Consider the following 25,780-nt stretch of genomic DNA (forward strand, 5'->3'; position numbering starts at 1 on the left):
CCAAAATTATACAAAATGAAGTTAGAATTGGCTAAGCTGTTCTTAAAAAGGTTAAGATAACCTTTCCCTGGAGGAGGAATTATGGCACTTAAAAAGAATGACACCCACAAATAGACTCTTCTTAAGCAATGTGGGTTTATCTAGAAAGAGATCAACAAATGTCAAAATCTGCTGATGAGTTTACATGGAAAAATAAGCTACTTAGAATATTAACAGCTGTCAGAGCTGCTACCAGGTCCCAGCTCACATAGGACCACGCCACACAGCGTCCACTTTAAAAGAGTCTTTATTGAGTTACAGGTTTCATTTCCGAACTGCAGCGTGCAGCTCTACACCTTCTGCTCTAGGTCGGCGAAGACCCGTCTGAGTCCCCGCCTCTTGCACACCAGCTTAATACCCTAGCCTTGCTCCACCTCCTTCGCCTCTCCCTACGTCTCTGGGTCCTTCTGCCCCCCTGGGCCTCCTCCCTTCTACTCTCCTCTGACGCTGACCCCCCTGATCCTTCTGCCTCCTTGCGGCGGGCTTTAGGACCTGGCTCACTCTCCGGGCTGCTTACTGCTCCAGCTTCCGCTGCATTTGAACTTGGCGCGCGCGCCCAACTCTCTACTTTCCTCTTAACCGTTGCCTCGCTCTCTGAGGAGGGCGTGACCACCCCTGACTCGTGCCCTCCCTCCTGCTGACAGCCTCCGGAACCCGATGCCTGGCTACCTTCCTCCCTGCTGCTCTCAGTCTTGAGCGTGGGTCCCGACTTCCAGCTGCTGCCGCCCTCAGTTATGAGCGTGGGTCCCGACTTCCAGCTGCTGCTCTCTGAATCTCCTCTGTTCCCTTCCTCCTGGGGTGTCCCCCCGGATCCCCCCCTTGCTCTGCTCACTGGGGCTCCCTTTTGGGAGTCCTCTGACTCACTGCTTAGGCTTGGAGATCTCGGGTCGTCATCATCACTCATTCTCCCTTCGGCTTCCTCCCCCTCGCTCTCTGTTTCCACCCTTCTCTGCGTCTCTGCTTCTGAACCCCTGACATCCATCCCCCCCTCGAAGCCCCCCCTTCCCCCCTCCCCGCTGTCAGGTGTGGGTGCTGGGCGCTCCATCATCATGGGAGGGAATGCTGGATACAGGTCGCTCCCCGTGGGTGGCCGCCAACTGAAGACCTCCGAGTCTTCCCCCTCGCGGTCGTCGACGTTGACTTGTTGCTCTTCCATCTCTGTACCGCCGTGCTCGAACCCGAGGTCCTCCCCGAACACGTCCATGTCAGTCTCTGCGTCGGTCGCTCGACCTGGCATCTCCAGCCACTTCCTGCGCCATCGCTCCTCAGGTCGATCGTCCCACCAATACGAGTTGCCTGATGCCGAACCTGCCGGTGAACCTTCTGGGGAACGGGTGCTCCGTGCGGGTTCCCCTTCTGAGTCGAATCCATGGAACGTGCTGGAAGAAAGTGTGGGTGTGAACAACCAGTCGTCGAAGAAGCTCGCTGGCATGGGTTTGTGTGGGAAGAGGGCATGAAACTCGTCCTTGAGCAGGGGTTCCTCCAAAGCGTAGTCTGGTACCCAGCTATTGGCGCTGGCCCGGGTGCCCTCTCTGGCTAAGAGGTATTCGACTCCCTCTTCCCCCCATCTGGAGTCCAAAATCTCCGTGACCTCGTTGATGTGGTCCTGGTGCTTCACCTCCCGCGTCTCCGTCCGTTCCCGGAGCGGACTTGGCGCCGTCCCTGGCTCCTGGAACCTGTGAGGTGCCTTGTAGGGAGTGAGCACCGACCTGTGGAACACCGGATGCATTCTGGAACCCTCCGGCAGCGCCAGTCGGAAGGCTACCGGGTTGATCTGCGCTTCGACTTGGTACGGACCGATCTGCTTGTGCCCCAACTTCTTCTTGGCAAGCGACCTGGTCGGCACTGCGTGGGCTGCCAACCAGACCCAGTCTCCCACTTGGATCACTTCGCCAACCCGCCTGTGCTTGTCAGCTTGCACCTTGTAGGCGTGCTTAGCTAGCTCCAGCTGCCGTCTGAGTTGATCGTGGACCGCCTGCAGCTCTGACGCGAACGCGTCCGCCGTCTGTGGTTCACCTTCCCCCACTCTCTCCAGTCCCGGGAAGGTTCTGGGATTCCTCCCATTGTTGGCAAAGAACGGCGTCACTCCTGTGGACACGTGCTTCGTGTTGTTGTAAGCGAACTCGGCTAGCGGCAGGTAATCCACCCACGTCGCAGGCTGTTGATTGGCATAGCATCTCAGGTACTGCTGCATGATGGCATTGACCCTCTCTGCTTGCCCGTTGGTCTGCGGGTGTCTTGCTGATGCCAGATTGACCTTGACATTTAGAAAACCCATCAGCTTCTGCCAGAAAGACGAGATGAACTGGCGTCCGCGGTCGGACAGGATAGACCGTGGCAGGCCATGCACTTTGAACACGTGATCTATGAACAGTTTGGCGGTTTGTTCCGCCGTGGCCACCTTCGCACACGGAATGAAATGTGCCATCTTGGTGAACAAGTCCACCACCACTAGCACAGCTGTCTTGCCTCTCGAGTTGGGTAAATCCGTCACAAAGTCCAGGGCCACCCTCTCCCACGGTTCAAACGGTGTTTGCAGCGGTTCTAACAGTCCCGCCGGTGGTCTGTGTACCGGCTTGGCCCTCTGGCAGGTGTCGCACCTCGCGACGTAGTCCGCGACCTCTCCTCTCAGCCTGGGCCACCAGAAGTCTCTCGCGACTAATTCCATCGTTTTCTCTGTGCCAAAGTGACCGGCCGTGGGTGCGTCGTGCAACTGTTGCAGTACCTTGGCGCGAAGGTCGTCTCCTGGTACATAGACAGCCCCTTTGCGTAGGAGCAAGCCGTCCCGCACCTGGAACTCGTCCGTGGTAGCCGTGCCTCTGAGCAGTTCCGCCATCTTGTCTTGCGCGAATGAGTCGTCCCGCAATGCACGTCGCACCGCATCCAGGTCTACTGTAGCTGAGGCACACGCCCACGCCGTCGGTGCGAAGATGTGCATGGCCGCCGCTGGCGTCACCTCTTCTAGGTATTGCGGTTTTCGGGACAGTGCATCCGCCATGATGTTGGTGTCGCCTGGGACGTACTCTATTCGGAAATTGAAGTCAGCAAAGAACTCCGCCCAACGTATCTGCCTCTGGTTCAGGAACTGAGCCGTGCGCCAGTGCTCCAGATTCTTGTGGTCCGTGCAGACCTGCACCGTGTGCTTGGCGCCGATTAGGAAGTGCCTCCACGCCTTGAAAGCTGCATGAATGGCCAGCAACTCCCTGTCCCAGATGGTGTAGTTCTGCTCCGACTTGCTGAGCTTTCTGGAGTAGAACGCTCCCGGCCGCCACACCCCCTGCGGGTCTCGCTGCAGCAGGACAGCTCCCACGGCTCTGTCTGACGCGTCTGTCTCTACCCTCAACGGTTTACTGGGGTCGATATGCAGCAGTTGCTTCTCCGATGCGAAGAGATGCTTGAGCGCTTGAAAGGACTGTTCCGCCTGCTCCGTCCAGATGAATTTCTTTTTTTTGGAGCTGAGCGTGTCCGTAATTGCTGCCGTCTGCATCGCGAACCCCTTGATAAACTTGCGATAGAAGTTGGCGAAGCCGACAAACCGCTGGACCTCCTTCCGGTTGCGCGGGCTTTTCCAATCCAATACCGCACGAACCTTGGTGCTGTCCATGGCTATCCCCTTGTCCGACAACTTGTATCCCAGGAAATCCACCTCCGTCGTGTCGAACTGGCACTTCTCCAGCTTGGCGTACAGTCTATGTTGTTGCAACCTGCTGAGCACCTCCCTCACGTCTCGGTCGTGAGCTTGCTGCGAGTCAGAGAAAATCAGGATGTCATCCAGGAAGCAGACGCATGTCTTGTAGAGGAGTCCCTCCAACACGTGATGCATAAAAGCTTGAAAACAGTGAGAGCCATTTTGTAATCCAAAGGGCATAACTCTGTATTCGTAGGTGCCCAGCGGTGTGAACATGGCCGTCTTCCACTCATCGCCCTCCCGCATGCGGATGAGATTGTACGCCCCTCGCAGGTCCAACTTGGTGAACACGCGTCCCTTGCGCACCGTCGCGAGGAGGTCGTCAATCCTGGGCATGGGGTAATCAGACGGTTTGGTCATCTGGTTCAAAAGGCGGTAGTCCACAACTAGTCTTTTTTGGGGCGTGTCTTTCTTTTTCACGAAGAAAACGGGACTGCCCCCCACTGCCTTGGACTCTCTGATGAAGCCACGCTCCAGATTATGCTCGATGAACTGTTTGAGTTCCTGCATTTCATCTTCAGACATGGAGTATAGCCGCCCCTTCGGCAGCGTCGCCCCCGGTAGGAGGTCAATCTTGCAGTCATATGGCCGGTGAGGGGGTAGCTTGTCCGCCTCCTTCTCGCAGAAGACCTCCAAAAAGCTCGCGTATTTGTGGGGGACCGCTTGCAACGTTCCCAACTGCAGTTGTGATTCCTCCTCCTCTCCCTCCCGTCGGGGCAGGATGCAGTGTTCTGCGCAATAAGAGGAGCCGAAGATCAGTTGTCTCTGGTACCAAGCCAGTGTCGGACTGTGCCTGTCCAGCCAACTCATGCCCAACACAATGGGCGTGTCCGACAGTTGGGTGACATTAAAACTGATGACTTCCCTGTGGTTGCCAAGGCGCATCACCATCGGTGGCGTCTGCTTCACCACCTGCCCCCCTAGCAACTCTCTGCCATCCACTGTGACGACTTGCAGGGGCAGAGTGGCAGGCAATAGCTGTATAGCGTGCTGCTCCACAAAGCTCTGCGCTATAAAGTCTGCGTTGCTTCCAGAATCCACAGAAAGCGGCACTTCGATAGTGACGCCGTCGGGTAGCTGGAGAGATGCTGTGAGCTGCACTACTGGTTTGGGTGGGAGGGGATCCGTGGGTTGCAAGATTGCTGGGGACTGCTTCACAGATGCGTCTGGCTGGGCCCCAGTGCCTCCGTCTCCAGCCAGACATCGTCGTTTCCCTGCTGTGGTTCTCCTTGCTGCGTTGCTGCAGTCACCATTGCTGAGGCTGCAGTGTGCTTGTGGAGCCTCCGGGGACACTCCTTCGCCAAATGGCCTGGATCCTCGCAGATGTAACACTTCCTGTTCCCTCTAGGAGGCTTCGCTTTCACTGCTGCCGGTGCTAGGGCTCTGGCTGCTGACTGAGCCCTTGCACCTCCAACCTCCATCGGTTCCCCTCCCCCTCCTGGCGGAGGTGTGGATTGCGCACGCGCTGCTTCCCTCGGAACGAAAGAGAAACTTCTCGCTGCTTCGCGCCCTCCACGTCCTTCATCTCTGCACCATGGACGTTCTTCCAGCCTCACCCCCACAGTCAGCGCCCTTTGGACCACCTCCTGCGTGCTTCGGGGCCTCTCCCCCCTTGCAATTTCATCCTTAACCGCTGAACTTAGACCCTCCCAGAAGAGGTCTCTGACAGGGGGCGAATCCCGATCCCATTCTAAAGCACTGACCAGCGCAAAAAATCGGGCGTGATACTGCCGGACGCTCGCCCTCCCTTGTTTTAGTCCATGAATCTCCCGTCTGGCAAGATCCACATCAATAGTAGACAAAAAACACGCATCCATCGCTTTGATAAAGGCATCTGCATTCTGAAGCGCCGGATCTTTATCCCTCCACAAATTGCGCAGCCAGGCTTTGGCATCCCCATGCAAATGGGACAATATGAACCCCACCTTCTCTTCCTCATCTCTAAAGTCTTTTGCCAGCAGTTGCAGTGCGCACATCACGTCTGCTCTAAAATTAGGGTACTGTTGCAAAGTCCCATCGAAGTGAGCCACAAGCCCTCCTGCTCTCCGTGCCAATCCCACGCCCTCCGGTCTGGGTCCCGGTTGCCCTTGCTTAACAAGCATTTCAAACCTGGCGTGTAGGTCTCTGTAGGCGGCTGTAGTCTCCTCCTCCCGTTTCTTGGAAGCCAATACCTCTGAGGACAACTGGGTCACTGCCTCTTGCAGCGCGGAGATCCTCTGTTCTTCCGTCATCTTGCTAACCTTTGTGAGCTCGCTTACAGACACCCCTCTTCCTCCCCTAGCGGCTTCTGCTCCCGCTGCGAGGTTTCAGGTTTCTGAAGCTTTGAGGAGACGGGTCTTACTGTCAGAGCTGCTACCAGGTCCCAGCTCACATAGGACCACGCCACACAGCGTCCACTTTAAAAGAGTCTTTATTGAGTTACAGGTTTCATTTCCGAACTGCAGCGTGCAGCTCTACACCTTCTGCTCTAGGTCGGCGAAGACCCGTCTGAGTCCCCGCCTCTTGCACACCAGCTTAATACCCTAGCCTTGCTCCACCTCCTTCGCCTCTCCCTACGTCTCTGGGTCCTTCTGCCCCCCTGGGCCTCCTCCCTTCTACTCTCCTCTGACGCTGACCCCCCTGATCCTTCTGCCTCCTTGCGGCGGGCTTTAGGACCTGGCTCACTCTCCGGGCTGCTTACTGCTCCAGCTTCCGCTGCATTTGAACTTGGCGCGCGCGCCCAACTCTCTACTTTCCTCTTAACCGTTGCCTCGCTCTCTGAGGAGGGCGTGACCACCCCTGACTCGTGCCCTCCCTCCTGCTGACAGCCTCCGGAACCCGATGCCTGGCTACCTTCCTCCCTGCTGCTCTCAGTCTTGAGCGTGGGTCCCGACTTCCAGCTGCTGCCGCCCTCAGTTATGAGCGTGGGTCCCGACTTCCAGCTGCTGCTCTCTGAATCTCCTCTGTTCCCTTCCTCCTGGGGTGTCCCCCCGGATCCCCCCCTTGCTCTGCTCACTGGGGCTCCCTTTTGGGAGTCCTCTGACTCACTGCTTAGGCTTGGAGATCTCGGGTCGTCATCATCACTCATTCTCCCTTCGGCTTCCTCCCCCTCGCTCTCTGTTTCCACCCTTCTCTGCGTCTCTGCTTCTGAACCCCTGACAACAGCCTATTTGGAGGAAGGTGGCATTTGCATGCTGAAATTGGAGACACTTAGCTACCGTATAGGAGGAAGTTCAAGGCTTTTTAAAAACAGATATAGAACAAGTGTTTAGTACAGTACCTTTTCAGGCTTTACGTTGGATACGAAACAAGGACAGGCCATCTGCAATATTAAACACCACAGTTTTGGTATTATTGATGAAAGCATGGGAATATTTAAAGAGGAAAATTAAGTCCAAAGAAATGATTCACAGTTTGATTGCATCTTATTCATATTTTAACCCAAAGGGGAGATTTCAAAAATTTTGGTTTCATTTTCTTAGAAGTAAATGCTGATTTTGTAGGGGGAAAATGCCACTATAGTGACAAATGAAACCACTTACGCAGGCTGCTAAACTAGTGAGCCAAGCAGACAGACAACCATGTTTCGTGGCCTGTCAGATGCTTAACAACCTCCCTCAAAAAGATCACAAAACAGGGGGTTAATTGAGCCTATGGTAAACCACTATTAATGCCTGTAGACTGCACTTCATTGGATTTGCAAGCAGGATTAAGGAATGTAGTCCCCACAATTCTCATTAAAGAAATACTGTAATGAGAGACACAGACCTACCTGTTATTAACAGAGCTAAGCAAATTGCACTATGAACAGCTAGAGTAAATTGTCCATAAACTAAAACTACAAGGGCAGAAATGAAACTTAGCACATTATTACAACAAGACACTGGAAGACGCTAATAAGCTGTTCTATCCTAGTTAAATAAGAGCATTCTTTAGAAATATGTGAATTTCCATATTCTTTTCATTATTAACAAATATGTTAAACTCTTTTTTACTGTCAAAAGTAGCTGCTAGAATGGTACACATCTGATAATGGAAAGATACCAAAACCCTCAATATATTTGAATGGCTATTAAAGTGAAGATATTTAGCAGTTGTAAGTATTAAGAAGCTACATCCACAGGCTAGGCGGGGTGGGGGGGAATTCACTGAAACGTAAGTAGAGCAGAAAGGTCCAAAAGTACTTCAAAAAGGAAGGAGGCAGCTATATCTAGCACAGTACACCTTAGCTGTATTATTTTAATTGTGTAGTTTCCTTTCTACACTTGGTAGAAGCAATATAAACATGCATGGGAGAGGGACAGAAACCATGACAAATGCATATTCATACTTGACCTAAGAGAGATGCTTGTTAAATTCAAGCGATACACACAACTCTGAGTTAGCTACTTTTCCCCTCACTGTGCACTGAAGTGAATGAATAATCTCAGGAAAAAAATCCCATGTAGCATCATGGGTAGAAGTTGTAGAGAGCCATTGACCTGGGTTGAATCTAGAAACATACAAAAAACGCTGTGAAAATGCTTTTTTAAAAGCATTTTGAAAAATATATTGAATTTGCCATAAGCTCACCATTGCCATCTAGTGTCACATTTGTATAATGCACTTAAAACACACGTAAAACGTTCCGTTTGCAGCTGTATAGCTGAGTCCCTGCTACACACATAACACCAAGCCAAGCCATGCCTTAGTGGGAATGTGCAGACTCTTGGAGAGGCAATTGTGGGTGCTTTTCAAATTCTCTGCCGTTGCTGCGCTGTTCTGCAATGGTTTGGCTCCATCTTTTTGTCTGCACCCAGGGCTGGTGGTTTGTTTTGCTCTAGACAACCATGAGCCCAGGTGTGGGCAACACACCAAGCCAATATCATTGGTTTAGCTCAGAACAGTAGCAAACAGGGCCAGAAGAGGAGCAAAGCAGCTGGGACTTCTCCAGGAGCCTGTGCATTCATGCCAAGTCATGGTTTGGATAAATATTACATGAGAACAGAGCCACTGTCTCAGAATGGTGAAATGAATATGTTGGATGGTTAAAGCTAAAAAGAGAGAGTTTTTTTCCTACTTGAAATCACTGAAAGAATTTAAACAACCACCTGCAATGTGGATTCTAAACAGATCTCCATTTCGCATTTAGAATCACTGAAGGGGCCAATCAACAGAGATTTACTCTGAAGACAGCGCACCAGCAGTGGAATGCGTCAAAATCGGATGGACATTCATATGCCCCTGATAACATATTTTTCACAGAAATTGATTAGAGGAGGTTACAAATCACTTCTCAATCACTTCTTATCTAATGAATGCAACAGTTGCCAAATGAAGGCAAACTCATCCCATAACAACTCTCTGTCTACAGACCATTCAGCTCAACAAGTTCACATTTTCTCTGATCATTAAGTATCATATCTTTTGTGCCACAGTGCTACTGGCAATTTGCTTTCTTAACTGTGGGATCACACAGTTTCACTGAGCCACTGCCTCCTTCCTGACATATATTTTAGGGAAACATGAACACCAGTCATGGAATTATGGTTAAGACTAAGCAGAGACTTCACTTAATTGGTGTTCTTCTGGCACCTGAAGATGGTTAAGAGTATTGGTTAAGCAGGACACCTACGCAAACCCTAATTGCAATCAACACTGGTGCAAGTATTTCTCTTATGTGTGGGTAAGGGAAAATGTGCTCTCAATACAGAGGAGGCTGCTGAAGGAGTACAAGGGTGCGTAGTTCCCAAATGCTCACTACCATTATCTTAATCACATCAGTGGATTATCATCTTAACAAGACTGTCAAAACAGTCTAGAGAAATTCTGAATAAAAGAACTTTGCAAAGAAGTTTGATGTTCTGTGAAGCAGTTTGATATTATCAGCCAAACGACGCCAGCATACATACCTTTTTGGCAACAGATCCTTCTCCCAGAACACAGTTTCTCTCTGGGCACTCGCATGTGATTTTTGCCGGCTCCACTTTCTCAGGAAACACATAGAGACACCTTTCTCCAAGTTGCCGCTCAGCATGGTCAAAGCACCCCAGGCGCTTTACCCTGTCAAAAACAATGTGACCGTGATACCACCTTACTGCTGGCTGATACAGTTTCCCCCAAAGTCCTAGCACTGCCCGACACCTCTACAGGGGCTTTCATATATTACAAGATGATAACTTTTTTTTTGGGGGGGGGGGAACTGTTTAAGAGAGAAAGACAGTACTTCCTCATTTTACATGGGTTTAGGCTTAATTCAACAGTGCAAAAGTATTTGTTAATGCAGGACAAAGGGGAATGTTCTCTTATATGAAGCATACTATGAAGTTTGAATGTGCAAGAGGAAAATAAACAGATTGTTAAAGTCCTTTTGCTCCGTAACAGCACACAAACAGCTGTACACATGCCATTTCATATTATTAGATCATTCACCATCTCACCTCAAATGTTTGCACAAAATACTATAGCAATAACTCTGTTTTCATCCAAGTAAACTATTGCTCTTCTGGTAGCAACCTTCTGGCAGAATGTAATTTAATGGGGCGAGTGTTTTTAGGGTATTAATATGAAGAACTCCTTACCTAGACAAGTTCTCTTGGGTGATTAAAGACGGTGGTGGACTTATACTATCTGTGCCTCCAGGACAGAAACTTTTAGTGATCCAAGTCACTTTCAACTCCACCACCTGCACCTAAGGAAAACAAGGCAGAGGAGAGGAGAGAATGGTTTTAGAAAATTCCACGAGATTAAATATCAAGTAGCATTTTGTTATTGAAGTTGTTAAGACACTCATACTTTGGTATCTTTTGTCCAACTCACAGAATGCCTTTAAGTTTGTCTAGGACTATTATCTTGGTTTTGGTGCTGCATAACCGTATCAGACCTAAGTAGCTATAGCATGAAGAAGCAGTTATTTGCTTTTTGGAAACAATTCGAACAAACCTGCTTTTTATCAAGCTGGCATCACTTACTAAAGATTGCTCCGTTCATATACCAACCTTGATACAATTTAAAATGAAGGCTATTTTCATCCTACAGATCTTTCATGGCTGGGCTTGAATGGGGACTCAAATCAAAGAACCAATCAGGGAGTGGAAGTGAAAATGGGGTCATTTCTATTTTAACCAAAGCACAAATGATAGGTGAGGTCCTCACTCACAAGTTGTACATCATTTAAAAACAAATATTGATCCTAAACTTTTGTAGAATATTTTTTCATCACGTTTGGTTCAAAGAACACAACACAGCTTGTTTTGCGGAAAACTCCAGGCAAGGCGGTGATCCCTTAACACAGTCAAGTTCACTGAGTCATACCTCTTCCACCACCACTCTGAACTTGCTCTTTGTGCTAAGAACAGGTTTCACTCCTGAAAGCCACTGCACATTCGAGAAGACTTTTGATGGGCCAATGAGAACTTGCCCGGGGTAAAAGCCATATGAATCATCGAAGAAGAGGCCCTGAAAAGAAGAAGCAATACAAGAAAGAAGTGCAAGTCAGAGCCAGGTATGATTAAGACCACATTTTGTCCCTGTGGGATGAGATTCCTGCGTTCCGGGTCCAATGCTAGTCACTAACAAAATTCTTAAGTGAACAGAACTTGTTCTAAGATTCCTTGGTCCTGAAGTGCTCTTTCTCTGCTACAGTCAACCACAACAGCAGTTTCTAAGGCAACTAGGGAAATCTTAGGTATGCAGAATAATGAATAGTGGAGGAAACGTCATAAGGTACTAGAAACAAACAGCTCCTAGTTTCATTTGAATTATTTCAGTACCAAGTAGCAGAATTTCAAAGGTGGAAAATCTACCATGAAAATATGATTGAATTATCTTCAGTGACTTCTGGAGTTCTTGCATTCAATGGCTCTATTTCCCTAGTTATAAAGGTGGAAACAATTGTTCCTGACATATGGAATTTCAAACAAGCAAGATGGACATCTGAACAGTGTGAGAGCTGTATATTTTTGACACCCGTAATAACAACAATGTGATAATAATAATTTATTATTTATATGCTGCCCCAGCCACACTGGGAGGCTTCCAACAAATCAAAAACATTAAGCACAGTAAAGCATCAAACATTAAAAACTTCCCTATACAGAGCTGCATTCAGATGTCTTCTAAAAGTCAGATAGTTGTTTATTTCCTTGACATTTGATGGGAGACCGTTCCACTGGGGAGGGGGGTGCCACTACTGAGAAGGCCCTCTGCTTGGCTCCCTGTAACCTCACTGCCATCCCATCAGATGTCAAAGAGATAGGTAACTATATAACCTTTAGAAGACATCTGAAGGAAGCTCTGTACCAGGAAGTTTTTTATGAATAATGTTTCATTGTATTTTTATATTTTCTGTTGGAAGCCACCCAGAGTGGCTGGGGCAACCCAGTCAGATGGGCAGGGTATAAGTAAGTAAGTAAGTAAGTAAGTAGTAATAATAATAATGATGATGATGATGCTGGTGTACAGAAATTTTTGTAAAATAAATATAAATAAATATTCTTATATGAAAAGAAGTACTTTCTCCCATATAAATGGAAGGCTGTCAATCACTGTGGGGGGGGGAGAGGCACTTTACTATTGTTGCGGTAGCAACAAAGCCTGCTCCTTACCTCCAAATTTCCAACACATCACATAGATGTGAACCCCACAAGTGGGGCCCATATGATAAAAGGTATCTCTACAAACTGAGAACTATTCTAACAAAGAGGGGGAACTTACTGAGTCGCTGACATGTGGACAGACATCATAGAGCTTTGCTGCATCCTCTGTGCTCATAGAACACCTAAGGAAAAGCAGTAATTGTTAAAAACACACACACAGATTTTGCAAGAGTCAACACTACTTTCTTAATGGCAAATATGTGTTAGCATACTCTTATATCAAGATTTAACAACACTAAGCCCTGCAGATGGAAGAATTTGGATATCATTTCATTTTAAAAGTACTATTCAATGTGTTTAATCTGGAATAGGTATGGGGATGCTTTGAGAAGTATTACAGGTCAGGGACAAGCTATCATATTATCTATCATATCATATCAAACTATCATATGGGGATTATCTAATTGATTTTTGAATTTTATTGTCATTCATGTTTTTATACTGTATTTTATGCTGTTTTTATAATTAAGCGTTTTAAAGTGTTTTAAATTTGTTGTTAGCCGCCCTGAGCCTGGCTTTTGAACCGGGAAGGGTGGGGTATAAATAACAACAACAACAACAACAACAATAATTTTACCTACGACAATTTTGTAGGATTTGCATAGGCAGCCTATATATTAGGGGTGAAGAAGCTGCAGTCTGCAAAGCCTAATTAGGCCCACCAGTCCCTTTTGCCCAAGCCTCACTTATCTGCCCTTTGCCTGATGTAATGTATGACATTAGGTGTAGGACCAGTAAAGCTGTAGCTGGATCAAAAGGGGGCTTGGCTGATTGGCGGCACCTGCAAAGTCCTGTGTCACGTACTTTGACACCCCCCATTATCAGCTGATTGTCTGTGCTTGAAGAAAGCCCTGCATGGCCAAAGCTTCAACAATCAACTGGAATTGGCTGTGAAAGGGAGGTGTCCCCCCCCCTTTTGAATCTCCCTAGTGTTGTCCAGGGGACTGCAGGAAGCAGCTTAGATTCAAAGTGATTCCTGCAATGCTTTGAATGCAAACTGCTTTCTCTGGGGGGAAAAAAATCAGTTTAAAAACTGAGCTTTTTTTCTTTCCAGAGAAGGCAGTTTGTCTTCAAACCAATGGAGGAAGCATTTTGAAGGTGAACTGCTTTCTCCACAGAAGGCAAGATGCTCCGTTTTTAGGAACATTTTGCCCTCCTGCAGAGACTCCAAAGGGGCTCCCTGTCACCAACGATCAGCTGATGGACAGTCGCAGCAACCTGCTTTGAGCTTTGTCAGGTGTCAATCACCTGTTGCCATTGTGACATCAGATGATTCACTGGTGGGTGGTTCTGCCTAGCTGTCGAAGTTGGGCTACACATGTGAAGAAGGGGGAGATACTGATCAGGTTCACTGACCAAATCAAGGTATTCATACCTGGCCTATATTTTACTGGGTCAAATTCAAGGTGCTAACTTTAAAGGCTTAATGTGTTAAAGATGTGGGACCTGGGTATTTGTTGCAGCATCTCTCCTCATACCAAACTACCTGAGTCCAGAGAACCAGTCTCTTTTTTTGGGGGGGGGGGGGCTTCAGATGCTTGCCTGCATAGCTGAGCGCACAAGCATAGGAAGATCTTTAGCAATATAACTGCCCGGTCCTGTGAGTGTTTATGCAGACGTTCTATCAAGTTTAATGGGACTTGTCCCATGAAGTCAAGGTGCACAGGATAGCTGAAATCTGCCACCCTTCCCCAACCCGGCGCCCCCTCCAGTTGTTTTGGATGAGAACTCCCATCACCTCAAGCCAGTATAGCCGAAGAGAGTTGAAATAATAATTAAAAAAACATATGGGAAGGCTGTCTTACATTTACTCAACCAAGAAATTAAAGGCATGCTCTGTAACAGAAGCAACAGACATACCTGGCACCATTAGAGAGCTTCAGGATGATTTGGTTCTTTAAATCATACACTTTTCCAAGCCACCAATCATAGGCAATGCAGTCACCGTACATGAAAGGCTGAGGGGTAGAAGAAAGTTATGATGCCTGCTTCCTTGGTTCATATAGTCACAACTAAAGAACGTTGTTCAGCTCATGGAATAAAATGAACTGAAGTTCAGGATTAGGGTACATCCGGCATATAAAAGAATTTAACACTTGTACATTTCCCAGATGACTGAAATAGGTTTTTCCGCCACCCCACCATACTACAAGATTGGGGAGATGGAAAAGTGTGTTACTGACAAATTTCATGGGAAAGATGAACAGTAACATATCAAGTATACTGGGTAAACTCAAGGGTAATCTCACAATCACAGTTAAGTGATTGAGGAAGCGCAACTGCCCTTCTTTCTTACAATCAATTCGGAGTTGCATCTCTCTGCCTTGTTAAGAATACCAGCAGAAATATTTATCTTCGTTTTGGAAGGTTCTGGACTATAGCCAAAACCATTTTGTAGACCCATTCCCTGCCCCCTTTGACAAAAACAGCAAAAAATGAAATAAAGGTAGGAAATATCTAGAATGAACAAACGAACTCAGAAGTTACAGGCAGCCAGTTCCTGTACTTTTTTTATGTACATACTTTGTTTCTTTAAAGATTTTACTAACACCATGTTTTAACTGTACTGCAGCTCAGGATCACGCTGTTGCTGTGGGACTGCATTGATCAAGTGATCATCCTAGCTAATCACTATGCAGAAGCTTCTCACCCCATTTGTTATAGACTAAGCCTTTGCTCAGTCTGACAGAAGCTAGCAACGTATTCAGAAAAGAACTAGTGTGGCAGTAATGCAAGTATTGCATCATTTACTTCAAATATTTATATACCACCCTTCAATATTAAAAGTTGCAGGACAGCAGTTTACAGAGATTAACAATTAAAAACAATTAGAAAGTATGACAGCAGATAAGGAACTCCTTAAGATTAAGTCAGAGTAGAGAACTAAGCCAGTTACAAACTGGGATTAGTTTTTTTAAGGGCTTTTACTTTGTCTTTATAGTACCAGACAAATTAGGTTTGCTTGGCCCCAGGAAAGGCATGCCAGAGTCAGGATACTACAACCAAAAAGGTCATAATCCATATAAGAGAACCCAGGGAAGTGCCTTACAACTAACATCTTAATGTGCAGACAAGTTTATGTGGTAGTAAGCAGTCTTTCAGGTCTCTGAATTGCATCTCATGTAGGGCTTAGAAGCATTACTCTCTTCAGAAAAGACTCTAGTCTTGTTAAAAGAAACCACTCACATCAGGGGATGTAACATCATCCCTGCCTGTTCCTGATTAAATCTGTTAAGTTGTTAGCTTTCATGCTGTGTGAGGATAAGTAGTATTAAACACACTCACCCAGATATTCTGAAGATCTTTGCTGTTGACCGGATAAAGGATACAGTTGGTCCCCACCAGTTTTACGGCACACTCTATATTCACATCAATTACTGTTCCACACTGGCTGTCCTGGAAAGGTGAATGAAAGGTTTTTCAACTGCAGGACACACAGGTTGTGCAGAAACAAGACAGCCCTGAAAGTTTCACCTGCTATTTATCAGTAGAACACAAATTCAAGACCCAAGAAAAAAAGCAAAAAACAGAGTCCCTTTTATGCCTTCTTTCTTGAGAGAATTATTGAGTCCGCATTCTTTGCCTCCTGTCAACCTTCTTTGGAACCCAGATTATATAGGTTCCTTTCCCTGCAAGTTGGGGACCCCTGTACATCATCAGATAGTTTGCTTGCTAAACAAGATGTTAACTGCCTAATAAGTAAGCTCTCAGACCAAGACTGGTCTCTTCATTTTACCCATAAGCCGAACGAAAGTAATGTGGTAATTTCTGTAGAAAGTTGGCATTCTCTCAACCTCATTATATTGCAATGTGGGGATAAGACTAATGTAACAATATTCAGGTATCGTGCTCTTTGAAACACTTGAAATATGCTGTAGAAATGTCAGATATTTTGCCCACTATCTGCAGAACAAGTATCAGAGCAAAGTATTAATTAATAAATAAGCCTTGTTTATTGTGTTGCTTTGAGCCTGTAAAGAAAAGCTCAATTGTGCCTGCATACTGTTTGGCTTGCTGAGGAAGAGGATATGAACCCAGATGCATCATTAACTCATAACTCAACTAATTCTTAGTCAACTGGCAGCTGCTGTAATAACCTATTTTTATTTATTAATGAGCATAGTCCATTACAAAATGCAGCTGATGGCTGGGTTCTGTAGCTGTTCCCAAACATCAGGGTCTATTAATGGAAACACACATAGACACACACACACTTCAGAGGGTTGGTGCTTTATAATATATGAATTAGCTCACTAACCATATGATGATGCTTTTCTCCCTTTCTCCACCTACTGCTGAAACACATTTTAAAAATTGCTCTCATTGCTAAATAGGTGTCTTTGTTCATCCAGAAGGAGGACTCCAAAGGGGAAGAGTAGAACCTTTATGAATTAGTGTAGCCCAGAAAGTCTTTGGACCTTACATGCACGTGGGGTGGGGTGTGGAATGCTCTGAGTTTCTGGGAAAGGGGTAGACTCCCAATGCTGGGCTTTTAACTTGTACAGTGATATCTCTGGATGCGAACGGGATCCATTCCGCAGCCCTGTTCGCCTCCTGAAGCGAACGCAACCTGCGTCTCCGGGTCGCAATTCGCTGCTTCCGTGCATGCGCGTGATGTCATTTTGAGCGTATGCGCATGTGCGAGCAGCGAAACCCGGAAGTACGCACTCCGTTACTTCCGGGTCGCCGCAGAGCGTAACCTGAAAACGTTCAACCTGAAGCACATTTAACCCAAGGTATGACTGTAATACAGGTCAACTGGCATATTAACCTGCATTAACTTGTAATACAAGTCAGGACCGTGATTCAGAGAAGTACAAGCTATTTTATTCTATGTATGCCACTCTTTTCCATCTCCCATTCTTCAAGTGCCTTGCTCTCCCCCTTTAAAAATGACCAAGGCCAGCTCATGGTCTTAGGTGGCAAGGTACATTTGGATAATGCTACCAACATAATGCTTTGTATTTTGTTTCTTAAAAAGGTAATATACTCGCCGTTCCCTGTATAGAATATCTTGCAGCAGCTGAGAACACAATCAATACACACAAAGGTGCTAACTGCAACATAACCATGAATTGGGGGGCTTTAAATCAGTTGGGGTTCAGAAATTCTCATGATCACCAAAAGCAGCTGAAAGAAACCTCAAAAAGGGTTCCAGGAAGAGTGTTTCCAACGTTAGCTACTACACGTCACTTGTTTTGGCAAGTACAGGCATACCCAAGCATCCTAGCACATGTATTGTTCTCTTCTTCATCTGAACACTGTGTTGCATGTCTTTAAAAAAATTATGATGGAAGGCAAGAATATTTAACTTCATACGTCTGAACTGGGGTGACAAAACAAGGCTGAGAGTGTTGAATCCCTCTTCAACAGTTCACAAAGCATCTCCACCATGAGAATAACAAACACTGGTTAGTGTTTGGTACCCTCAGTGTTCATGCAAGGCAGCAGAATGAGAAACTGAACTATGCAACTTAGCTGCAAGGGGCATTGTGTCCCTCAGTGTCACCCCTAAATGCCCTCTCCCAATCTAGACATGTTTTCAATACTGAGTTTGATATTGAGTTAAGAATCCATCAAACCCCTGATTCAGGATTTCACGCTTACATCTTGCCATTTACTAAATCCTGAATAAGGCTACTGATCAGACACAAACTGAAAGAGTACCATTAAATCTACCTTTTCATTTTATAGCTACATTTGTTCCAGGACTCTGAGTAATGGTGCAAACTGCTCTCTGCAGAAATCAACATCTGAGCCACAGCGTCATTTGGAAAGGCTTACAGCAATGCACCTCCAATGCTGACACTGCTATTCTGGCCAAAAGGTTCAACACACAAGATGCATATTAATATGGATGGCTTTGGCTGCAGCTTTTGCTGTAATGTGTTAAGACACTGCATTTGATTCTATAGAATGCCATGCCTGAAACACAGCAAATGAATTTTACAATACAGTCCGATCACATTCAAAGCCAAGTATTTCCTATGTTGCAGATTCAGACTATGCAATTTACTACTGCAATTTACTACTGAAACACTAGGCTTTGGTTTCTTGCGTCTATACACAAAACAGCAGCACTTACCCGTGAGCCCATGTGCCTGACAACATCCCGAGGTACCACTGACCGGTCTTCAAGCTTCAGCTGAGAGGGAGGTGGTGGGGAAAAGAGAAAAGAGAGAGAAGATAATTAAGATGGATCCTCACCATACCTTCATATGTACAACCCGATTTCGAATCAAGTGGACTACCAGGCTGGTATTTTTAAATTTTTTACACGTATATGTGTGTACACACATATTTTGTACCAATATAAGCTGTAGTTGCACAAAGAAGTTATTATCTGTACATTCATACAATGCTGCTGGTGTTCATAATTCCACTTTAGTGATGGACATGGCAACAAGACAAGACTATATGGGGTTTTATTTTGTTATTCCATCATTTAATTTTGTTTACTTGTATCCCACCTTTCTTCCAAGAAGCTCAGACTTGCATAAATAGGTTCTCTGAACTTCTCCCATCCAGGTATTAGTATTGTTAGCATCAAAAATGGAACTTTGTATCTGGGATGAGTATCACTACATAGCATTTACTACTAGAAATGTAGTAGAAATCTTGCTCTCTATCAGATTCCTTAGAAAGAAACTACACCGGCCATTCTGATTAGCAGAGAGAAATATGTTTTACCTCTGCCCAGAGCAGAGACATTTCAAAGCACAGAGGAATGTGGCTCACACAACAAGTGGTAATTGACAGTGCTAGTTTGGAGCGTGCGGGTTAAGAGGAAGATTCTAGGACTCCTGCATATAAAATGGTATGCATGCTTGCTTGATCAGATGTGCCTCTATCTCCAGATTGTTTTTGGAGCAAAGCCATTTCCACAACATATTGTGCCAAATCTAAAGTAATAAGTAATAATAATAATAATAATAATAATAATAATAATAATAATAATAATGCGCCGCCAAGGCACTACAGACATGCATGCACAAAAAGTAAGAGATAGGTGTTTTATTCAAAATATGCTGTGCAATTCAAATATTATTGATCAGTCAAATGAACAAGCAGATCAAAGCAAAGGGTACTTGATGGCCAAGTCATTCTGTCTAAGAAAAGGCTATCAGTTGTGATGGCAATAAAGAGCATTTTCAAACCACTTGTCCTCCCACTGAGCTGGAACTCAATGACAATCAACACTACGATACAGCATCTGCATTATGAACACCTGCGGAAATGTGAAATAGCAGCTCTACAGATAAATGCTCACCTCACTAAACTTGATCATGCCCGCCACACAACCCTTTCTTTACAACAGACTCATGCTTCTGCCCTAGTCAGCACATTCGGTTGCCTCCCTTCCAACACCGTCTTATGTATCCTCCTTTTCAGCTCACTAAAAATCTATAGCTAGAAGGGCTCCATTCTCACCTTGGCAGCGCAATGCTTGTCTGCAATATTTTCTTAGTTTGTCTAACAACCATAACAACAACAACAGCAGGGTATTATTTAGCATGAGGGAAACACAAGCTCTCATTGCATTCAACAGCATTCTCAAGTCTTCTTGGCAGTTTAGAGATAATCAGCTGCCTGGTTTTGAGAAATACATAGGTGTCACTGCAAGCTTTATGCATCTCGGAAAGCACCAGGATTAACTGTATACTGCAAAGCTATGCTGATAGTGAATTTCTAGCTGTGCAGTCAGCAGAATAATGATGTTCACTCGCAGCACAGCAGATAATTGGATTGGGTCCTCTCAGCCGCTACCCAAGTCTCCCTAAAAACCTATGTCTTTAATGAAATGGTGGGGTGAAAATAAAGGGGTCATTTAGGCCTCCTTGAGATATTGAAGAGACCTTGCCCCATTAAGCTTATCCACTCCATTTCAGCCAGCAGGGAAAATCTGGAGCAGGATCTCCAATACAGATTGGAGAGTATGGGATAGAACTGTCCACGTTACAATCTATTTATAACTTTAAAAGCAATAACCATAACCTTGAATTGTGCCCACATATAGTTTGTAGATGAAGATCGCAAAGAAGCAGAGTAATATGTTTCAGTTAGCCAAGGACCTGAACCTGTGTCTCCACGTCCAATGCTCCTATAACTACAAAACACTGTCTCGTGGGATAGATCTTTTTGTGAGGTTTCCTTAATGTACCATCATGTGCACTTGCACAACATACCAAGCAAAGATATCCACAAGATTGGGCTCAGTTCAACGTGCACAGCATTGCACACTGAGGTTGTGCTGGTCTGCTAAATATTTCAAGGCAGCAATAGTTATTTGGTTAGATGCTGAATTCAAAATCACACTTGACTCTTAGGCATGCAAGAAATAATCTAAGTTTCACTAAGTCTTCATATCAAGCATTGAAGATGACACTTCCCAGAAATCCAGTTGCATTGTGTGCACCCAAGACATGCATTTAATTTCCCTGATAAACAGGAGAGCCACATTGCAGAAGGAGTGTGTGAAAGCACAATGCAGCACAATTGCATCACTGCCAGAAAACTCGGCTGCAATTTCTATTCACTGAAACAGTTTTAACTCCCTCTCCCTTACAGCGATGCATGAGCTGTGGTGGAGGGATGGGGTTGGGAAGAGACATTTTCGAAGATATGCATAAGCCAAGCCAAGCTGAGCTGTACACAGCACACCTGCCGCACTGAATACCTCAGCAGCCACATTGCTCTGCATTCTAGAGATGCAATTCTCCACAAGGAAACTGGCTGAGGATAGATGAGAACGTTTTGCAATCAAAATGGCTCGCACGCCTTTGTGCAGGAAAGCTGCATTTACTTTCAGTGTCAAGACAAGAGTCAAGTACAATATAAATAATGAAATATCAGAGAATGGAACAATAAAGGGACTGAAAGCTGTAAAAACTGCTTATTGTACAATTCTGATTCCAGGCAAAATTCCCAGGACTCCCAAACAAAACTGAATTGCCTGAGGTGAGATATAGCTGAAACTTCATGTTTCTAGTGCTTTTTCCATTTTTAGTACTTTTTTAGCGAGACCACAGGAGAAGCTATCTGCAATAGCTTCAGATCAAGATGCCAGCTCTATATCCATATACCAATATCTTCCTTTAAAATCACCATCATTCTCTCTCTCTCGCACACACACCCCTTTCTACTCCACTTAAAGCAGTCAAGGCATTTTGTTCTATGTTTAAAGATTACACACACAACAAAACTGGTCCAAGAGGCCTCTGTGCTGGGAGATTATTTTTAATTCCTGGAAGGGCTACAAATACTGTATGTTGTTCTGTAGATGATGTTCTAGTGGAAATAAGAGAAGTAAAAACTCTTGGAAAAGTAAACAGATGGAAATTCATATAGGAAATAGGTTTTTCTTCATATTTACAGAACTATAAGGCAACCTCTAGCCTTGCTTTCCTACTACAGTCAAAAGTGTCTGTAGAAATATGATATGGGCCAGAATTCAGCATCATCTCAGCATTTTTCTTTAAATCAAGTTTCTAGTCCTTATGGTTATCTAGCCTAGCTTAAAAGTTCATTGGTAACACAGCAGGTGAGGTCACAGGGCAAGATTATCAGCTCCACACTTCTTTTCCCTCTTTCCTGGATAGCAAAACTATTTTAAAATATTTTGCAAACATTTTAAAAACACTTAAATCTATATGTATGTGTAAAGGAATGGGGCTTTATTGCCCTGAACTGCCTGTGTCTTATATAGAATGCATATTTTTGCTTGTTTATACAGTGGTGCCTCGCAAGACGAAATTAATTCGTTCCGCAAGTTTTTTCTTCTTGCGAGTTTTTCGTCTTGCGAAGCACGGTTTTCCATAGGAATGCATTGAAAATCAATTAATGCGTTCCTATGGAAACCGCTTGCCAGGCTGGTGGTGCGGAGAAGGGCTTTTCTCCCCACCGCAAGCCTTCAGGACAGGTACGGGAATGGAGGGGAAGGGGCGCAGCGCTTCTCCTCTGTTCCCGGGGCTTGCGGTGGGAGGAGGGTTCTTCCTCCCCACCGCCAACATTCAGAACAGCATTCTGAATGTTGGCGGTGGGAAGGAAAACCCTCCTCCCACCGCAAGTCTTCAGGACAGCCATCCGAAGGCTGGCGCGGGGAGAAGCTCTCTCCGCCCCACCGCCAGCCTTCGGAGCAGCCTTCCGAAGGCTGGCGGTGGGGCAGAGAGCTCTCCGCCCCACCGCCAGCCTTCGGAAGGCTCCTCCGAAGGCTGGCGGTGGGGAGAAAAGCCCATTTCCCCGCGCCAGCCTTCGGAAGGCTCCTCCGAAGGCTGGCGGTGGGGAGAAAAGCCCATCTCCCCGCGCCAGCCTTCGGAAGGCTCCTCCGAAGGCTGGCGGTGGGGAGAAAAGCCCATCTCCCCGCGCCAGCCTTCGGAAGGCTCCTCCGAAGGCTGGCGGTGGGGAGAAAAGCCCATCTCCCCGTGCCAGCCTTTGGAAGGCTCCTCCGAAGGCTGGCGGTGGGGAGAAAAGGAGCCTTCCGAAGGCTGGCGTGGGGAGATGGGCTTTTCTCCCCACCACCAGCCTTCGGAGGAGGTCCAAGGACAGTGGGGAAGACGCGCTGCGCTTCCCCGCTGTCCTGGAGATTTCCCTATGGGCTTTCGTCTTGCGAAGCAAGCCCATAGGGAAATTCGTTTTGTGAAGCGCCTCCAAAATGGAAAACCCTTTCGTCTAGCGGGTTTTCCGTCTTGTGAGGCATTCGTCTTGCGGGGTACCACTGTACTATGAGAATATATGTTTTGCTTGCATGCAAGTGGGATTACAGGGGTAACTTGGAGTCCTAGCAAGTGCCCCACGCCTTTTAACATCAAGACGAAGGTATCCACCACTGCTGATGCACAGAACTGCACATCTCTTGCTCCTGCCTATAGACATTAGGGAGACTCCTTCATTGCACTTGTCCAGATGCCTGCCAAAAACTTGAGTTATATGTTTGTTGATTTTAACGTAACTATTTTATGTATACCACTCAGACATTTAAAAAATATTTTTGAAGCAAGTTATAATTAAATTTTATTTTAAGAAATAATAAGTAATAGTTTGAAGTCAAAATGATGTTGCAAATTTTATTTACCAAGGTACCAAACCCATCCTTGCCTTGCACATCTGAATTATATTGCTCCCGCCTGTCCATGGATGCAGTCTGAGAAACTAATCAATAGCCACTCTATAAAATGCATTTTGATCTAGATGATGGGCCAGTTACCACTGAGGGGAAAGCCCTTTGCTTCTTACAAATCAGTAATGTGCTGGGAAATTTCTCCTCAATTAGGAAACAAGGTGGAGCTATGTGGTTTCACTCTGCAATCCAGATTTCTGTGACTGGAAGATCCAAAATCCACCACATTTCAGATTGGCTATTCTTTACCATTAGGTCATTGATGAGCCATAGACTGTGTAATTAACACAAAAGGTTATTCTGGAATCTGTCGGACCTAACATCCTGTAAAAGTCTTTGGGTTCCAAATACAATTCACCAGCATCTCTACCTCTAATGCTGATGACAGAAGTAGTATTAAGACAGTCAGTTTCCCTTTTGAATGACATAGTACTTAATAGTAGAGAAATTTGATTTATGAAGCATCTGTCAACTACAAATGTTACACGATTCTGTACCAAAACAGTAAAGATTACTCATATAAAGGCAAGCCAAAAAGCAGTCCTGGCAATCTGAGCCATATCCATGCAATTTTCTTTGATATTATATTTGAACTCTCCTATTAGGTCCTGGAATAAACAGAAAGCTAATTTATGAGCGTTAGACACTCTACAACACCATATGGCCTAAAAAGAGTGTGTGAGAAATGGTTACGATTGAAGTTTTACTTGTTTATTTACAACAATTACATGCTGCCCAAAAAAAGTGCTCTCTGGATAACTTACAGTTATCAATCTTTTTTTTAAAAAAAGGAGGGGGGGGGAACCAACAACGAAACATTAACACAACAAGGTTAACTCAATTCTAAAAAGATTAGTAAGTTAGAAGAGATCTTTAAAAACCTTAAGATGCCTAGAAGTGGGTGGAGACCTTTATCTGGTGCTGAAATTAGGAGGAACTAGGTGAGCCTCCCTGGGAAGACTATTCCATAGCCATAGCACCATCACTGAAATAGCATTCCACATAGTGAGCACCTATCATGCTTCACTTTGCAGTGGCACTTTGAGATCATCATCTGACACTGTTCTCTAAGACTGGATAAGGGAAATTGGGAGGAGAGGACTTTTCAAGTACCCTAGTCTCAAGCTGTTGTGGGCTTTCAAAGTCAAAACCAAAACTTTGAATTGGCCATAGAAATGGTCTCGAAGCCAGCACAAATGATGAAGCACTGACATAATATGTTCAGTAGTCCAGTGCATGTTAACCATCAAGCTGCTTCTTCCCAGGCTTACTGGTTCCACGTAACACACTTACTGGTTCCATGTAACACACTGCGGTGATCCAAACAGGCAGGTAATGGAAGGCTGGCAGGGCTGCAATTCGCTTATCAGCCTAAGCTACTAAAATGCGTTCCAAGCCACAGAGGCCTCTTGATTCCCTGCTTATCCAAGCTGGATCAATGAACACCCCTCAACAGTGCACCTTATCATTTTAAGAGGAGTGCCACCACCTCCAGAACAGGATGACCACCACTCAACTAAGCAGTACCTCTATATTGTCTGGAATGGGGCTCATAGATAATTGGCCATCATCTGCTGAGAAGTTCAAGAAAACAATCTCTCTCAGAGCACAGAATGATTGGGACCCAAAAGTCTCTTTGAGCTTCATACACTATTATTTTGCTTTTTTAGTAAATTTCCCCAGCGTTGTATTGTACTGGATAGCAGCACCAGATTTCCTTTTCTATCTTGAGAAAAATGTCTTTACCACTCTCACATCACCACAATACCTCTTTCTACAGCAGAGAATAGGATCAGAGAATAGCCACGTATTTTAACTAAAATTCCTAAGCATACATGCTCATATACAACCACCTCCACTAGTCCAATAATTTAAATATTCTCCTAAAGCATCTGCCAGGAAGTATTATTTGACTACTGCATTTATGTTAATGAATTCTTCAGATTCATTCAAAGCAAAGCACATGCCCTCTTCGAAGCAATGCCACCCCCTTCTCCCTTGTCATTTGCCAATGCATATTCATTTCTCATTACCCAAGAGCTATGCACGTTTGAGTTGCAGACAGACATATATGCTATGTCAGGTTTATCCTGTTAGGTACTTAATGGTGTCACACTTCACTGACTTTCCCCCCCACTTCCAGTTACTCTTGAAGGGTGGAAATGCACAAGAGAAAAGAGGCAGAAACACAGAACTGAGAATGCTTACAGTGCTAAGCTCCTAAACATCATTTATAGCCTGGGAATAAACCAGAAAAATGGGGAAGTCCCCTCATTTTTGTGTCCCCCCCCCAATTTGTTTCAAAAGAATTATGGCTGCCTC

General features: G+C 45.5%; 1 protein-coding gene across 2 annotated transcripts in view; it reads right to left on the bottom strand.

Moving 5' to 3' along the window:
- UBE2O (ubiquitin conjugating enzyme E2 O) overlaps positions 1 to 25,780 on the bottom strand; it is a 66,531-nt gene that overhangs the window by 18,258 nt on the left and 22,493 nt on the right. Inside the window, exons 2-9 of one of the 2 annotated variants that reach the window (XM_082203409.1) lie at positions 18,428 to 18,487; positions 15,628 to 15,738; positions 14,203 to 14,300; positions 12,401 to 12,464; positions 11,000 to 11,143; positions 10,267 to 10,376; positions 9,598 to 9,748; positions 6,987 to 7,028 (exon numbers count right to left, since the gene is read on the bottom strand). In XM_082203409.1, coding sequence (XP_082059535.1) covers positions 6,987 to 7,028; positions 9,598 to 9,748; positions 10,267 to 10,376; positions 11,000 to 11,143; positions 12,401 to 12,464; positions 14,203 to 14,300; positions 15,628 to 15,738; positions 18,428 to 18,487 — 780 coding nt within the window. The remainder of the gene's footprint in view (positions 1 to 6,986; positions 7,029 to 9,597; positions 9,749 to 10,266; positions 10,377 to 10,999; positions 11,144 to 12,400; positions 12,465 to 14,202; positions 14,301 to 15,627; positions 15,739 to 18,427; positions 18,488 to 25,780) is intronic. The other variant, XM_082203408.1, reaches the window with a different exon arrangement.

The sequence above is a fragment of the Podarcis vaucheri genome (genome assembly GCF_965113315.1).
Source record: "Podarcis vaucheri genome assembly, chromosome: 2".
NCBI classification, from domain to species: Eukaryota; Metazoa; Chordata; class Lepidosauria; order Squamata; family Lacertidae; genus Podarcis; species Podarcis vaucheri.